The 18,006-nt window shown below is 47.3% G+C and overlaps 1 protein-coding gene across 1 annotated transcript; it reads left to right on the plus strand.

Moving 5' to 3' along the window:
* Positions 1 to 1,494: 1,494 nt before the first annotated feature.
* On the plus strand, positions 1,495 to 16,546 carry prr12a (proline rich 12a). The gene is made up of 15 exons (XM_047608823.1): positions 1,495 to 2,761; positions 4,613 to 4,770; positions 5,175 to 5,336; positions 5,632 to 10,436; positions 10,674 to 10,901; positions 11,046 to 11,739; positions 11,850 to 12,385; positions 12,587 to 12,703; positions 12,912 to 13,045; positions 13,786 to 14,255; positions 14,377 to 14,496; positions 14,984 to 15,081; positions 15,459 to 15,590; positions 15,933 to 16,028; positions 16,127 to 16,546. Exons 1-15 carry the CDS (start codon positions 2,679 to 2,681, stop codon positions 16,259 to 16,261), a joined length of 7,968 nt encoding a protein of 2,655 aa, XP_047464779.1. The 5' UTR covers positions 1,495 to 2,678; the 3' UTR covers positions 16,262 to 16,546.
* The last annotated feature ends 1,460 nt before the right edge of the window (positions 16,547 to 18,006 follow it).

Below are 18,006 nucleotides of genomic sequence, written 5' to 3' on the forward strand. Positions count from 1 at the left end.
GATGGAGGAAGAGACAACTAGAGGAAGGGAGGGGGAGAGCGAGGGGAGGGGAGGGGAGGGGGGGCAGTGACCGTGTATGATATGATGAGGGAGAAGAAACGGTCTATGAGCACTTTATTTGAAATTTGGACTTTAATTACTTGTCCTACTTATGCAAATCAACCTGTTTAACTGTTCTTAAATCCCTTCATCCTTCTTTTTTTTGTTTTAATGTTCTTCTAATGAATATGCAGACGGTTGACCTTTTAAGTCAGCCATTGTGAATTACAAAAGCCTCCTAATGCATGTAAAATAGTGACTCCAGGGGAGCTGGCAGAGGGCTTTTTCTTGGTAAGAGACTAGGGTTGCTGGATTTGTATTCAACTATACTGTTAGCTTAAGGGGTTGAGCTGAGAGTTGTAGCATTTGTTTAGCTAATAAAACTGTAAGTACTGAATAAGCCTGTGGGAATGATGATGCTTTGGAAATAATCTAGAATATTTAGACTTTTATAAGTAAAAATAAATGTGGATGTGGCATGGATTGACAAATGGCTGTAAAATATACTACTCTTTCAAAAAAAAAAAAAAACAAAAAAAAAAACACTGTTGCTCATGACATTTTGTGACATCGTTGTCTATCAAAAATATTTTATTCCAACTTTAAGGGCAACAGTGGTAGTTGCAAAACTACTGATGAGGCACATTTAACAGTCTTCAAAGTCCAGTATTGTTTTTTCTCAAGATGAAGATTTGAGTTTCCCTGCATGATCAAAATATTATATGCATAATTTTTGTGTCTATGGTTACAGCCCATTCGTAATGACACAGCATAAAGAGACCAGGTGATCTAGTGATACTGAAGTTACATCAAAATAAATCAAGAAGTAAGGGATGACGTGTCCTTTCTTCATGTTATAGATACTGTAGGTGAAAGGAAGACATGCCAAAATATGACAGTCACTTTGTCAGCCATGTTTTTGCACCTATAGTGCGTCAAAACGTGTGAAATATTTAAAGAATGAAATGTTTTAGTCGTGACTATGTACAGTATTTCAGTTACAGTATTGATCTTTACCACTAGAGGGCAGCAAACACCCACACACAAACAAAGATGGATTTCTTGTCAAATGGGCCTCCAGACAGAATCATTATTAAACAAAGGGGATCACATTTATATGACTAATCCTTTTCCTAACATCTTTTGGAACACTTTTCTAATACCTTATTTTGCTTGTATCTCGACTCGAAGTCAATGACAGCGTCTCAGAAGAAAACCTGTGATCAAGAGCAAGGCATACACATAAAACACCCCTCTTGTCTCAGCATCCAGTGATTCCTCTTACTTTACAATAACCATAAAATCCAGTGTGCCATCTGCTGGCGTAAAAATATGTGTGCATGTAACGTTATGGCAGGCCGAGTCTCTAAATAATAACAATAAGTACTAAAATAATAATGATGTATAGGAGGAAATAGTCACTGGAGGAAAACTGCAGCCGAAATCAATTCCACACGTATTCGGAAACGGGGAATGCCTGTTATCTTAACCAGGTTACAGAATCCGAGTCTAAATTTGCATTTTTTTTTCTTTTTTTATGAAGGCCCATAAATCTGATTATTACAGATTTTTTTTTGTTCTCACTCGAATGCGCCTGAAATAATCGCGGCGTTCAGGCCAATTACAAAAAAATATTTTGTGTAAATGAATAGATATTGATGAACAGACATGATAAAGGTGTGTAAAAAGCGAGCAGAGCTGGTTGGCAGGCTGAGGGCCGGTGAATGGAGGTCACCGCAGACACTGAGTGAGTCTCGGCGGTGAGACACGGAGAGGGAGAGGGAGGACGGACAGCGGCCAGCCGCCTTCAAAAATGGCGTCTCCGGAGGAAAATGAGTAAAAAATATTAAAACGCGGCCTGCTTTCTTTACACTTCCTCGTTTGGTTTGCGCATTTTGCTTGGCTATTTTTCCTTCTCCGCTGACAGCAGCCTCGTCGTCGCTTTTACGTGAATGGCTAAAAGAGAAACGGAGGCATTTGGGGAAATTAAAGCAGCCCTGTTTTATTTTGATGCGTCGTTACTGACAGCTAGCATCTGCTGCTAGCACACAGCTCCGCTCCGCTCCGGAGGGGGGTGGGAACGATTTGCATGCAAAGAGAGAGAAAAAAAGAGATTTTGAAATTGGGGATTTCTTAGCTCGTCTGCGGGGGAATGATTGCTACCAACGTGGCCTGTCGATTGCAATCTTTTTTCTGGCGCTAGCAGCGTAGCCAAAAACTAGCCTAAAGAAAGGGGAGGAGGGACGGTGAAAAGGGACGCATTCAAGTCAAATGTTTGTCAGCAATTCAGCCATCACCGGCCAAATCCGCGGCATCTTCATCATGACTGATTTGACCCTAAACCCGCATTCGAGGAAATGATAAAGGTGAAAGGCGAAGGAAAAGGAGAAAGACTGGCTTTTTTTGGAGGTGGTTGGATTATAACCCCGTAGACCCCCCTCTTTTTTCATCCAGCTTTCTCCTCCTCCCCTCCATTTCTCTTTCAATATGCTGTTTTCCACTCCTGAGGACTTGCTTATGAAACCGGGGAAAATAGCCTGAAAACGACAACGGGAAAGACTGGATTTTTTTCTCCGTAATCTGCCCTGCGACGTCCTCGTTGCTTTCATCCTCATCACACAACACTGTACAAGGCATAAATGGATAGAAATTACCCGGGAACAGGATTTGGCGATTTGGGCGCAGGAGCAGGATGGAGTTACGAGAGATCGGCAAAAGCAAGGTATGCATTGGATTCAGACAATGTGCATGCATCACTGGTACTTTGCAGGGCACGATGTGACCCGTGTAAACAAATAGTCGCCAGTGGCTTCATTTGTAGCGCCATGCCTTGCCTTTATGTGCAGCGCATTGTCATCCAAACAGTTGCATAGTAATAATATTATAAACAGGAACGAGCGAGTGTGGTTCGTGGGGGTGGGCGGGGTGGAGAAAGGTTGGGGAAATGAATTGAATGTGATTGACAGACATGGGTTTTTAGGTGGACCTGGCGGGGTGGAGGAGAGAGGAGGGAGGTGGAGGGGGATGTCTGGAGTATCCATAGGAATTATTGTTCCCTGTGTGTGTGTGTGTGTGCGTGTGTGCGCAGGCCTGGGCTCAGACCCTGATAGATAAATTCAAAGGATTGATAGGAAACTGCGAAGAGTGCAGACGCAGCAAAGCCCTCACACAGCAAGCCCCCCCTCTGACAGACATCAACAAGACGAACTGATGAATATTAACCGAGGGGACACGTTTAATTAAGCAAACCTCAAATCGGCACATCGTAGAGAAAGAAAGCAGGGAATATACATTCAAATGAGGGGTGAATTCAGAAATGAGTTTTTGGATGCATTTTGCGAAAGCGTGATCCAGATAATTGGTGGTGGGTTTTCTTTTTTTAGGTTGGGGGGGTGGGGGGTCATTTGCATAATAAAATCCTGCCAAATTGGCCTCGCGTCAAAACTTTACATTTCGCTACATATCTGAAATAAATGACGAGGCCAAGAAGGTGAACGTGTGAGGCGATGATGGAAATCGCATGGGCTGTGTGAGGTTTTAGCCTCGGCTAGCCTGCGAGCTAGCCTTATGTTGCAGGAGAGTCGGCCGAGGCCCGTGCACGCCAGCTAACATGGTCGCTTCTTGTTTCGCTGCACACATGTGAGATTTTTTTCATCGCAGATTCAGTTCCGCGATCGCACCAGAAAGCCACGGTGCTCCCCCGGGAGGTGGTATTTGGCTAAACAAGCCTCGCCAGTCGCTAGCGTGCAGCTAAGCGTGCATTTGCGTCGACCTGCCTGCATCATCCAGCTGTTAGCTACATCCACAGTCGCTGCCTAAAGGCGTATAAACTGGCCGTGTTTTGGTAGAAGACGAGAACACTTTATTTTCCACGTGGCCGCGTTCTGCGTTTTGGTTACTCATGCTTCATTTATACGTAGGACCGGCCTTGCAGGTTGGGCCTAGTCTCTGCATTTCTCCCATAGCTGCTGTGTGCTGTGCTGTGCAGCGGTGCTAAGAGCAGCAGCACCAGTGCTACCATGTTATCAGAGCAGCCAGCCACGCATTTCATCTGCCCTTTGTAAACCACTTTCCTGCAACTAAATGCTCTTTAGAGCCGCACGAGAAGCTTATTCGGTGTGAAAAATGTCAAATTATGCAATGTCTGGATCTTGTGCTTCCATTATTATAATTGGAAATAAACCATCCTTTTATTTTTGCATGATGCTTACATTGCTGGTTTGACAGATTTGCATAAATACACTTGGGTATTATGATCAAGTTTGTAGCTCTGTAATAGTTAAAGAATAAGAATGACCCTGGAGAGTTACACCTGTAGACTGCTGCTGAGGAGCTTTGAGATAAAATATGCAGGCCACATTAATGGAGAGCCTGGAGCTGACATCTGTTGTACTTTTTTTATATTTCTTTTTTTTTTTTAAATAACATTTTTCTTGTATTGTCAGATTTTTGTTTTTAACCTGACTCAAGCATAGACGGTGTTTTCTCAAGGGACACATTTAGGAAACAGATTAAGTTTATGTAAATGTACTCTGAAATTAATGACACTTCACACCCCCTCTTTTCTTCCCAGTCTTGTATATGGGAGTTCTAGATCATCCCACCCGGAGTCTGAGCTCCTTCACAGACAAGCCTACGCCACCCCACACCCTCTGCAGGGCTATGCCACCAATCATCACCCAGGGAGCTCTGGCCAAGGCGGGGCTTGGGGAGCAGCTGGACGGAGTTTGGGTAAGATAAATGTCATACCTTCCATGTCACCACCATAAGGGGCCCAGGCAGTGAATTATTGTGTCTGTCCATGTAGGCCCTGGTAGATTATTGTCATTGAAAAATGTGCACATTATACCTCAATTGAGTGCAACCCGTAGATGTTGAAGCCGCCATTCATTCTCATATGTCTTATGGATTGTTTTTTTTTTTTTAGCAACATTGATGATTAAAGTTATAAGCACAATTACTGAAATTGCACTTCAGATTCTGCCAATGCATTAGAGCAGGCTTGCCAAGAAAACTATTATGAAAGACTTGTGTGTTTTTTCTGATTTTATTCGTGTCCGTGCAAAAAAGTTGTTAATATTTGCATTATTAGTAAATTAAACACTTTTTTATTGTTCTGTGTTTTTCTTCTGAAGGTCTGTCGGGGCTGTTTGACACCGGCCTGCACCATGCCACCCCCTCTGCTCCGGATGCCTCTGTGATGAATCTGATCTCAGCCCTGGAGTCCCGGGGTCCCCAACCTCCACCCTCTGCCTCCTCCCTTCTATCCCAGTTCCGTACACCATCCTGGCAGACAGGTGGGTCTGTGTTAGATCTTTGCTGATGTGTTGACATTCAAACAGGCTCCACAGTCAATATGACATTTAAAGAAAAGAAAAACAAAATCCCAATGTTTGACTGCATTTTTTGTTTGACAATGTTACTGTGTGAGCATACTCATATACAGTGTAAACATTTCACAGTACATATTGATACTTATGTTTCGAACGATTTTACACACTTGTTCTTGTTGTCGTCTTTTATTTATGTTACATTTAAATGGAAGCTTGACAGTTACTGAGTAATTTTGTAATTTCTTTCTTTTCCTAACAGCAATGCACACGCCTGCTCCTCCTGAACTATTCATCTCTGGAGCCCTTCCTGGCTCTGGCTCCTTCCCTTCCTCCTCCGCTCTGTCAGCTTATCAACATCCAGCGTCCTTCTCCAGCCGCTCCTTCCCTACCGCCTCCCTCTCCCTCCAGGACACACCAACGTTTAGTCCCACATCCAATGGCCTGCTCTCCCCACATGACCCCCTAATACACATCAAAGCCCCTTCCCAGTCAAGTCTGGGTTTTGATAGACTCCTGTCCTCACAGGGTGCTGCTGCAGCTGCCTACAGGGGCAGCCAGGATCCCACGGGTGCCACATCAGCACAGGCGTCCTCTGCCAGACACCTGCAGTCACACCAGTTCAACCTGCTGTCATCACAGCTACAGGATCAGTCCTCCCAACTCTACAATCCATCAGTATTTTCCTCAGCCCAGCCCCAGCCTCAGTCCCAGTCCCAGTCTAACTCGGCCCAGGAGAGGGCCGTGCCCCGCCAGGACAGCGTCATCAAGCACTACCAGCGGCCCACTCCTGCTCAGTCGCAGCTCTCGTCTTCTGCCGCCCACTCTCTGCAGCACTACCTCAGCTGTGGAGGGGCGGGCTACCAGCAGATTGCTACACACCACAGGCATGCTGGACTTTCTTGCAGCCCATTGGGTGACCAGAGCCCCTCGTCTGATCACAAGCCCAGCTCTCGTACCGAGCAGTATCGACCAATCATTCAGCCTCCCTATTCCTCATCCTCTTCTTCGTCATCATCTTCCTCAGCTGGGAAAGGTACCAAAAGCAGCTCCAGCAGTGGCTATTCTTCTGGCAGTTCGGCATCCTCCTCAAGAACTCCTCACACTCCCCCATCTGCTTCCTCTACCTCCTCCTCTTCCTCCTCTTCGTCTGCCACTTCAGGGGCACATCCTTCCAACTCAATTCCCACCTCCAGCTCAAGTGCAGCCCCTTCCAGGCAGCAGCCACCTCCTCAGCCAGCTCCGCCTCCCCCAGCCCCTCAGCAGCAGCCTCCTGCCACATCTACTTCAGCTCCCCAGTCTCTCCCCAAATCCTGCCTCTCTGGCTATGGTTCTCCTGTTCCCCCAGTGAAGACTCCCACCTCTGCTCTTACTGGTCAGACCCCACCCCAACAACAGACGCAGTCATATTCGCCAAATCAACCGCCTCCATCCCATCTGGCTCAGTCCTACGGAGGCTTTAGTTCACCACAAGCCCAAGACCTGAGTTCAGGTACAGGCGGGAAAGGCTATGGAAGTTTAGGAGGGCGAAGCCAGTCATACTCCACTGATATATATGGATCTGACTCTGCTTATGGATCACTTCCATCCTCTCTTGGTGGAGCTGGAAGCCCATCATTAGGGTATGGAGCCCCAGGTCACTCACCAGCTCTTTTAAGATCCAGTGGTTCTTCAGGTAGTGGAGCATCTGGGGGAGGAAGCAGTGGCGGCACAGGAAGTGGAAACTCTGGGTCAGGAGGAGGAGCAGGAAATAGTATGACAAATGAGAGAGGTGGAGGAGGTAGTGGTGGAGGATCTTATCATATTCCTGACTCCAGCCCCTCCCCATCAGGCAACTCAGGCATCATTCGCCCAGGGTTGCACTCCCCGGTGCCCACCTGCCCCACTCAATCGCCAGGAGGTGCAGGCTCAAATAAATATATTTCCTCAGTTCTCTCCCCGACTTTTCTAGCTTCACCACAAGGCTTCCCTGACACCAGAGGCCCTGCCTCCCAACCTCAGTCATATCATTCCACCTCGTCTAAAACAAAAACTGACCCTTCTATGCTAGGAGTGGGAACTCAGAGATCTCAAGAGGAAGTAGATGATGATGACGAGTTCTTGATCCAGCATCTGCTGCAAGCCCAAGCTAGTCCTGCTCCTCAGGCTGCTCATCATCATCCCCAGTCCCAACAAACATCTCAGCAAACACAGCCACAGCCTCAGTCAGTACCACCAACCACTGACTCAGGCAAAGGGATGAGCTATGACATGAGTAAGACCTCTGAGGAGAGATACCACCCCCAGAGTGTCATACGTACTCACAGTGCCACTTCCACTGGTGGAGTAGGAAATGCAGGTTCTGGAGGGTCTATTTCAGGGCTGGACACCCAGTTGGAAATGTCACTAAAGAAACAACAGCAACAACATCAACAACAACAACAACATCATCATCAACAACAACAACAACAGCAAAGGAATGAGAGGTCTGTTGGAAGCAGCAGGAGCAGTGGCGGTAGAGGGAGTGCTGAGCAAGTGCACTCCCACCTACATCACCATGATAACCTCGGCTCAGTTGTCCACTATGGCCGAGGTGACCCATACACCCAGCACCCCCTTGCTCCCCAACACTCCACACATAGTCAGCATGTGTCTTCACACTCACAGATACCACCCCACACCCAAATGGAACTCCAAAAGAAACCACAGGATCGAACGGAAATCCCTTACCCTCGCAAAACCCCAGAAGTCCAGGCCCAAGCTCCTGCGTCCCTCATGGACTCTCCCACTGACCAGTCCCGTCAGCCGCCACACCTCCTCCAGTCAGTGCTGTCCCACACCACCCGCAACAAGCTGGAGCCCCATCCACAGCACCACAAGATGGACTCCCACCAACAACATCAACAACCGCACCACAAGATGGACTCTCATCGGCAGCACCAACAGCATCACAAAATGGACTCCCACCAACCACATCAGCAACACCCAAAAATGGACACCCACCCTCAGCATCAGCAGCACCAGAAGATGGATTCCCATCCACATCAGCAGCATCACAAAATTGATTCACATACACAGCATCAACAGCACCATAAAATGGACTCTCTTCCCCAACAGCAGACGCACTCTATCAGTCAACAACAAGCTGTAATGGAAAGTGCCGGTGGGAGACTTGGTTCTAGTAAACATCAGGCTCAGTCTCAGTCCCAGACCACCCAGCTCCAGCTTCAGCTGCAATCCCAAGCATTGGAGGTGGCAGCAGCTCACTACAACCATGGGCCCCCTCCTCATCAGCACGAGCAGAACCAGGTTAAACAAAGCTCAGTAGTCTCTTCCTTGGACATGCTCGAGCGTTCTCTTTCTCAGACCTCCAACGCAGATGTTGGTGTCGCAGAAGACAGACGCGGTGGACCAGGCAGCGCAGGAAGGAGTGGAGGTAGCAGCGAGCGCCACAGACAGCAGCAGCAAGAGCAGCAGAGGCAGCACCCATCGCACCATCAGACACAACAAACCCACCACTCGCAGCAACACACAGCTTCTGAACTGCACTCCTTCCTTACTGAGCCCGACATAGGCTTATCCAACCCATCTCACATGCACCATCTTTCACAGCACCATGCGCAGCAGCAACAACAGCAGCACCCAACCTCGCAGCACCAACAAACCCATTCTCACCACCCTCACAACCAACCCCACCCTCAGCAGCAGCCCCCTCACCCTCATCACATACCCCCACCCTCTGCCTCAGCCCACTCCCAGGCTCAGCCGGACCCCCAGCAGCCACTTTCCGCCCAGCTTACCCCTCAACAGAGCCAGATGGACCAACAGCGCACAGAACAGCACCAGTTTGACACCGTCAGCCCAGTGGAGAAAGCAGATCAGAATCAACAAAGTAACAGATTTGTGCCCCTAACATCTATCTGCTTCCCAGACTCCCTTCTTCAGGATGAGGACCGCTCCTTTTTTCCAGGCATGGAAGACATGTTTTGTGCAGAGGATTACAAATCGAGTTGTGCTGGTGGTGCAGGGCCAGGGCAAGAGGAGATGAATGAAAGCCACACTGGGCAAGAGGGAATGGATTCCATGAAAGCTGGACAGAGTGCAGGTGGAGCAGGAGGAAGTAGTGGACCTGGCTATGACATGATGGGTCACCATGGTGGAGACCAAGGATATGAACCTTACTGTCATGGCCTGGAAGAACCCAACAACAACACCATGACTTTAGATCTGGACTCCCTTAAAACGCACGAGCTTCCTTCCACTGTCAACACTGAACAGCTAGGATTGATACAGTCCCAAGGTCCAGCCATGGGCATGGGCTCAAACACTGCTGGCCCCAACAACTCTGGAGCTAAACTGTCTGCTGGGCCTGGAGGAACTAGTGCAGGAGCTGGTTCTGGAGGCCTCCAGTCTCCAATTTTCTGCTCATCCCGTCCTAAGAAGCTTCTCAAGTCCAGTTCTTTCCACCTGTTAAAGGAGCGCAGGGACCCCAACACACTGCCTAAGAAAAGTTATGCCCAAGAATATGAGTTTGAAGATGACGAGGATAAAGCTGACCAGCCAGCTGACATCCGGTTGAATAGTCGGAGACTGCCGGACCTATTACCTGATCTGGTGTCCAGCTGTAGAAAGGGAGGTGGAGGAAGTGGATCTCTCAGCCCATTAATGGGTGACATAGATTTCTACCATTCATCTAGCTACTCATCTATGGGTTCACATGCTCTTCTGCCTCCAGATGGACCCAAGAAGAGAGGCAGAAAGCCCACTAGGCCCAAAAGAGAGGGTCCACCAAGACCAAGAGGCAGACCCCGCATTCGCCCTATGCCCGAGCCCTACACTCCACGAGGCATGATGGGGGAGATGGGAGGAACACCTGTAGGAGGGGGATTCAATGTGGAGGGACGAGGTAGGGGCAGGGGCCGTGGAAGCCGAGGAAGAGGAGGAAGGAGGGAGGACATGTACATTGAAATGAGCGGGAAGGAGCAGCAAGATCAGATGCATCACCACCATCTCCATCAGCAGCAGACACAGCAGCAGCTGCATCACCAGCCCCAACAGCAGCAACATGAGCCTATTCCACCTCTCAAGGTCAGTGGCATTCTGTCATAAAACGAGTTGGGGATTTCTTTTCAAATCAAACTTTATTTATGTAGCACTTTTCAGACATAAAAGTTTTTTGTGTGATCTCTCACTCTTATTTTCAGTCATATTTAGTTTTTGGCTCAGACCCTCATCCTATTTAAAATGCTCTTAATTAAAAATAAACTAAAGCTTTCTGGACGTTCTAATCTACTTTTTTACATTGCTGTTTTCTTTATGTTTCAGATCAAGTTACCAATTGGTACCCTGTCCTCCTCTGATGCCCTGCTGAGGACAGACTCTTTGTCTGGCACGGACCCTGCTTTGTCAGACGGCTCGGTTGGCTCAGCTCCCTCACTTGGTTTAAGTCCTGGACCACCCTGCAGCACTGAAAGCAACAGAAGTCAGGACAAGAACAAACATAAAGGCCAGATGATGAGTGAAGGAGTGGACGAAGAGGGGCTGGAGGAAAGGGTAACAGCTACTGGATTATATCCTTGATGTGCTAAGCACAGAATTGTTAAAATTACTGGATACAGTTGCTTGATAATTGTGGTGTTCACTACTGTAGTGGTGGTATTTGAGCTGAGTCATAGACGGTTTTTGTATTTCTTTCAGGGGGATGAAAAGGACTCTGAGTCCAAGGCTGGTTTTGTTGCTTCATTCTTGGACTTCCTGAAGACGGGGAAGAGACCTCCAGGCTTGGACATCTCGCCAGGAATGGAACCGGACAATGGTGACATTTCTCCCTGTAAATCGGGGGGTCTTCGTCCGCTGTCTCCCGCACCTCCTCCTCCCCCGCCTCCCCCTCCGTTTGGGGATGGTGAAGGGAACGGGGGCCTGGCTCTGGGAAACTGCCCCAGCCCCAAGCGCTTAGAAGATGAGCTAAAGAGGAATCTGGAGACTTTGCCGTCTTTCTCTTCAGATGAGGAGGACTCTGTCGGAAAGAACCAGGACCTCCAGAAGAGCATCTCCTCCGCCATCTCTGCTCTTTATGACACTCCACAGCTAACATCTAATATCCAGGCCCCACTACCTCCTCCACCTCCCCAACCTCAGACTCAGCCTCCTCAGGCCCCTCTTACCCCACCACTGCAGCCCCCGACACTGAGTCCACAGCCTTCCATGCACACCCCCCACGACCAGCCCCAGTCCAACGAACCAGATATCCTTGAGCCAGAAGATGGAGACATGGATGAGAGCAAGGAGGAGGAGAATGAGGAAGAAAGGAGCACAGGAGGGGATGAAGAGAGTGATATGACGGAGGAGAGAGAACCACAGCTTGAAACCCTGGGGGTCCCTAAGATTGATGGTAGGCTGAAAGTCTGTTTTTCTTAATCTCATGTCTAGTTTTCTCTTCAGAGTTTACGCCATATAAATAAAATGATGGATAAACCTTAATTTGTGTTTCTCATCCCTCAGTCCTTCCAGCTCCTCTCCCTGAGATTCCCCCAGAGCCGGCAACTCCTGAACCCCCCTCTGTCCCTCCATCTCCTTCTTCATCCTCTTCTCCCTCTCATTCCCCCCTTCCTCCCCTCTCGCTCCCCTCACCCCTGCCTCAACCAGAAGAAGAAGAAGAACAAGAAGAAGAACAACAACAGGAGGAGGAGGAGGAGGAGGATTCCCAACCTCCCAGCCCCGTCGCTGCCAAATCCCCTTCCCCACCACCACCAGCACCTACCGCTGTCCCCCAGGCTGCCACTCCTCCCCCTCCGGCCTCCCCTCCTCCCCCTTCTTCAGCTCAGAAGGAGGAGTCTCCCATGCCGTCTCCGGAGTCCCCCACTTCTCCCGAGGAGGCCCCAGCACCTAAGATCACCTCGCTGCACCTCGCCCAGAAGCAAGAAGATGCCGCCATCGTCGGAGAGAGTGAGGAGGATGAGAGCGAGAGCGGAGGGGAGGGCATATTCAGAGAGAGGGATGAGTTTGTGGTACGGGTGGAAGACATTCGGACACTCAAGGTATTTGTGTGTGAACGTGTGTGGTTTGTGTGTATATGTGTGTGTAATCCTTATGCTGTCAATGCAAGATAAAAGTAGTTACAACAAAAACAAATCATTCAATCAATTCTTTTTAATTAGCAAATGCTTTCCTTTAAGTCCTTCAGTGAAGAAGCAAAGACACTTTACTGAAATAACTGTGTGATATGTGTTTGGACACAGCTGGCCTTGCAGACAGGCCGTGAGCCTCCACCCATCTGGAGGGTGCAGAAAGCCCTGCTGCAGAAGTTCAGCCCTGAGATCAAAGATGGGCAGAGACAGTTCTGTGCCACAAGCAACGTGAGTTCACCACAAACTCGCAGCGATCCAACCACACCTGCAAACACTCATTCATGTTGGTTCACATGCCTTTCACAGGCGAGAAATACTGCAGTACAAGTAGCATTCTGTGTTTAGCTCACAGGTCATATTGTCACATTGTCACCAAAGTAATGATGCTCGAAAGTTTGCTGTTGTATAATTAAATCTTCATCTGTTTCTGGCTCAGTACCTTGGCTACTTTGGAGACGCTAAGAGGCGGTACCAGCGAATATATGTCAAGTTTCTGGAGAATGTCAACAAGAAGGACTATGTTAGAGTGTGTTCCCGGAGACCGTGGCGCAGAGCCACACCTGCTCTCAGGTACTGATATTTTTCTTCTCCAACATCCAGTCCATGTGAGATTAAGATTCACTAGAAGAGATCCCAAATGAATGCTACACTAATACACCCCTAAATAATATGGGATGCTTTTGTTGACTCAACCCAAGTTACAGAAATAAGATATTAATTGTAAGAATGTTACTATTTTGGAGACTTTAAAACCACACGTTAAAACCACTGACAGGAGAAGTAAATAACATTGATCATCTTGTGACAATTCAGTGTTCTGTGTGGATGTTACTTAGACATTTAGCACCCACCTAGACCAGACCCCCTATCCCATAGCAATGACACTCTTTGATGGCAGCAGCCATCCTCAGCAGGATGCAGCCTGACACAGACAAAAAAATGCTTTTGGAACAACTAAAAAAAAAAAAAAAAAAGAAGAACAGCACAAGGTGTTGACCCGGCCTCCAAAATCACTAGAGCCCAAATTGATCAAATATATGAGGGATGATCAACAGAGGCCCCTCCCCTCAACCCATATGACCCAAAGACCCCCAAACTAACAACATTGTGTTACCAGACACCATAGGACACCCTCAGAAGACCCATTTCCATTCTCTGATGAGCTGCGACTATTTCGGAGGCACAAACCTACACAATATTAGAAATATGGTCATAATGTTATGCCTGATCGGTGTATATGTGGATATATAGATGATATCAGCTACAGAATATGCACATTTTGTTAAACTTTATGCATCCGTGTCCCTCAGGCGGCAGTCCCTCCCCAGAATGGCATCACCTCCCTCTACTCAGGCACCAGCGAAAGTCCCAGAGAAAGAGGAGAGAGTGGCTCCACCAGTCCAGCGTGAACAGAGGGAGAAAACTAGAACAGCAGCCGCGACAACAAAGGAACAACGAGAGAAGAAAGAGGCCCCAGCTGCTGTGCCCAAAGCCAAGGAGAAGGAGAGGGACCACGAGAAGGAGCGGGAGAAGGAGAAGCGAGTGCAAGCGCAGCAGGAGAAAGCCGAGAAACGCGGCGGAGCGGCGGAAAGGGGGAGAGCGAAGGAAGACAAGAAGGCACTGGAAAGGAAGGAGAAGGAAAAGGCTGAGCGACCACCCAAGTCAAAGCCAGCCAAAGTGAAGGCGGAGCCACCGCCCAAGAAGAGGAAGAAGTGGTTGAAGGAAGTACCTTCATCGTCTGACTCGGACTCATCGGAGGAGGGAGCTAGTGAAAATGAAAGTAAGTTCCCGTTATGGTTATCAGTGCTTGAAGTCTGAGTTTATCTTTTTTCCCGCATTTAAATGTATGATGATAGTAGGTGTGTAGTGTAGTTATTAAAGTCGCATTCTTGTCCACTAAGTGCCAGTGAAAGGTGGAGTGAACAACCGTGCAATGAGGGAGATGTTCAGGAGCTACGTGGAGATGCTGGTGAGCACAGCGCTGGACCCCGACATGATCCAAGCTCTGGAGGACACCGACGGTGAGAACTCTACACACTCTACGCCTCCTCAACACAATAACCAGCCCAGACTTTCCTTCACAAACCCACCGACACCTAGAGAACAGAAACGGATTAAAAAGCTCAGGTGTATTGTGTTAGAACGTCCCTCCAGTCCTAACCCAACCTGCCTGTCTCCACTGAAACTGGATTGCTGCTGGTATTAGAGCAGCTTGAATCAACATCGCTATCTCTAACAAGTATCAGCTGCCAGGTCAAAGCATCCAGCTGCACAAACTGCCCTCACGCTAGGGAGAGGATTTGCTAATGAGTATTCCACATGCGTATTTAAATGAATCTTTTAATGGTGTTTGAAATCCAGATAAACAAGGTGTGCCTGGTTGGAGGGGAATGCTGATAGATCTGCAGCCAGAAAGAGCTGCCTCGACTTTGCCCTTGGTATTAGGAGTGATTGGCAGCTACGTGAATGATGACTAATGAAACCTCCTTTGCTTTGATTGGCCGTCAGATGAGCTCTACCTGCCCCCGATGAGGAAGATCGACAGCATCCTGAGCGAACAGAAGAGGAGGCTGTTGAGGAGAGTCAGCATGAGCTCTCAGCATCAGGTAGTCTGCTCCGGCTGTGCTGCTTCGCTCTCCGCTCCTCCGGACTGAAATAACTTCCTGCGGTTTTCTTTTCAATTATTATTTCAAACTGCTGGGTTTCTTTAATATCTCTTCGCTCTATGTGTGTTTGACCCTGTAACACATGCTGGTGTCTGTGGCGCAGGAAGCTAGACTGGTGTTAAATGGCCCCGTGATAAGACGAGTTAATCAATAAACTGGATGTTGAATAATAATTCATTCATCATTTGAATCATTAATTAAGTGAAAAAAATACCAGCATTTCTGTTTCTAGCTTTTAGATTGGAAGATTAGCTGCATCAAAGTTTTAAAAAAAAATCAAGTCTACATAAACCTGTTTTCTACTTGTTTCTTGACAGGAGGTCCTGCATGCTTACCCCCAGATCATCGTAGACCCTCTGGACTCAGGAGTGGTGAGGGTGCGGCTAAGCGGCGACGCTTACAACCGCAAGACCCTCAACAGAGTCAAGAAGACCCTGCCTAAACCACAGGTAGGAAAGCACAAGGAGCCACCATGTCCGTTTTCTGTATTTGTTCTAGTGTATTTATATCCGTTGGCACTCGTAGAGACAGATTCAAAGCCCCAAACTAGTACAAGTTATAGAAAATGTTGGAGTCGTGCAGCGGGATTAGGAGAAAATAGAGACACTGAAACCACTGACAGAATGAACCATGACTGTAAAGGGACAGAAAACACCTGCAGCAAGTTTGCGAACCTGCTCCAGTTTTTCATTTATTTCTATAAACATAGAACTGCAAGATAAATTGGATATTATTTGGTTTATCAATCTTCCTAAAACTGACTGGGTCATAATGCGATCTCTCTCTCACAGGACCTTAAACTGTCATCCGAGTCGTATCGGATCTACAGTCTCTACCATTCCCTGCATCACTATAAGTACCACACCTTCTTACAGTGCAAGAAAGAGGTAAGCAGCCACGTTCCTCGTAACCGCGCAACGCTCCCATCGCTTCCTTTTCTGCGCCGTGCCCCGCATTGGTCACATTTCCGTGCTCTGTCTTCCAGACTAACACCATAGAGCAGGCGGCTGAGGACCCGGGCCAGGAGGAGGTGGTGCAGCAGTGCATGGCCAACCAGAGCTGGCTGGACACCCTCTTCAGCTCCTTCATCGACCTGCTCACGCTCAGCACCAAGGCCTGAGCCAGGAGACAGACAGTGAATCAAAGCGAGAGAGGATTTAAAAGACTACGAGAAATTACTAAAACGGAACAAGACGGATCCTACTGTACAGTCCCCTCAACCCGCTTCAAATCTCTAAGATCTGAGGATGAATTAAGGCCCTTGATGAGGGTTCGCTGACATGACCTCGGACACTGGCCTGTTTTTTTTTTTCTTGTTTCTTTTTTTTTTTTTTTTCTTGTTGTTGATCAGTGACTAAAGACATGTCCTACTTTGTGAGAAGGGGACCCCACTGGACTCGGGAGGGGAGGGGAAGGGAGGGGAGGGGAGGGGAGGGGAGGGGGGGGCAGCGTAGGGTCAAGAGGGAATTGACCAATGGTGAAAAGGGAGAGACGCGAGGTGGAAGGATGGAAAGGAGGAGCCGTGAAACGCCAAGTCAGCCAAGAGCCACTGACATCTTGTTAACTGTGTGTCATAAAGACAATAGTTCAAAGAGAAACTATTACCGCTTAGTTTTTACATAAATTATTTTTTTGAAAAGACTAACATCAGCTGTTGGCTTTTGGACAAGAGTGGACGATGGTGAGAATGCTTTTTAAACTGCGTGCAGAGTATGCCGTGAGCAGAGTGATCGTCCACGGGTAGAAAACATGAAATGTGTTAATAAATGCTCTCTCTCTCTCTCTCTCTCTCTCTCTCTCTCTCTCATTCTGTGCTAAGTGAAGGGCAGCACCAGTCAGCTGTGTGATAATATATAAACACATTTTTATTATTTATATGAGGAGGTTTTTAACTTAAACTCTCACAAGCTCTGGTTTGCTGCCCTGACGTTTTAAATACCTTTTTATTTTCCACAGGTTCAGTATACAATCATAACCCACATATCCAAGTCGTCTTCCCCTCTATACACAAAGTACAGACGTCGAGACAGAAATATTGTATCAAATACAGTGGGTGTAAAATAACAAAGTAAAAAAAGTTTTTTTTTGTTTTTGTTTTTTTTTAATGGAGAATGGCAAAATCTATTTGAAACTTAACATTGTTGTGCTTCAGTTCAATCATCACTCATGCAGGTGCAAAGAAAAAGAAGTTAACTATCCACTTCCCATGTGGGAGGCTGGAGTATAAATAAGTAATATTTAAAGAGGAAATAGTCATTTTCATTTTTATCATTTTGATGTTTGTGCATACTATGACTTATTTTGAAAACAATCTAATTTTCCATAAAACAGGAAAAAAAAGATGTGTAAATATTGTACAGTTCTTGATGAAATTCTTTGTCCTTCTGTACATTAACTCTCCTGTATTTGAGAAACAAATAAAATCTGCAAAGAACAAATGGTTTCATTTCTCTTTGTGTGTGTTTTGGCTGATCTTCGCTTAGTCAATTTATTTATTTATTTTCTTTCTAGGAGTTAAGATGGGGTTCATAGAGTTGAAGCGTCAATCTCGAACACCTTCATTTAGATTTCTTTGGCGGCACCTCTGTGAGCTGTGATTGCAGGTGTGGCGTTTCGCTTTCCAAACCGCTTCGCCCATGCCAACCGTCTCTTTGTTTGGCCACAGTGATGTGTACTTTCGTGTAGCATAAGGGGAAAAAAACGAGTTTGAGTCTTAGCTCCGCCCACTCAGTCTAGTAGAATAATGAGGCTGGATGATGAGATGTCATTTTATGAGGGAATATAACCACACACACCCTTTTAATAAAACTGCTTATGCGTGGACTATAATATACACTCCATGCCAAAACATTAGGTACACTAGTA

Source organism: Mugil cephalus, chromosome 16 (genome assembly GCF_022458985.1).
Source record: "Mugil cephalus isolate CIBA_MC_2020 chromosome 16, CIBA_Mcephalus_1.1, whole genome shotgun sequence".
Classification (NCBI taxonomy): Eukaryota; Metazoa; Chordata; class Actinopteri; order Mugiliformes; family Mugilidae; genus Mugil; species Mugil cephalus.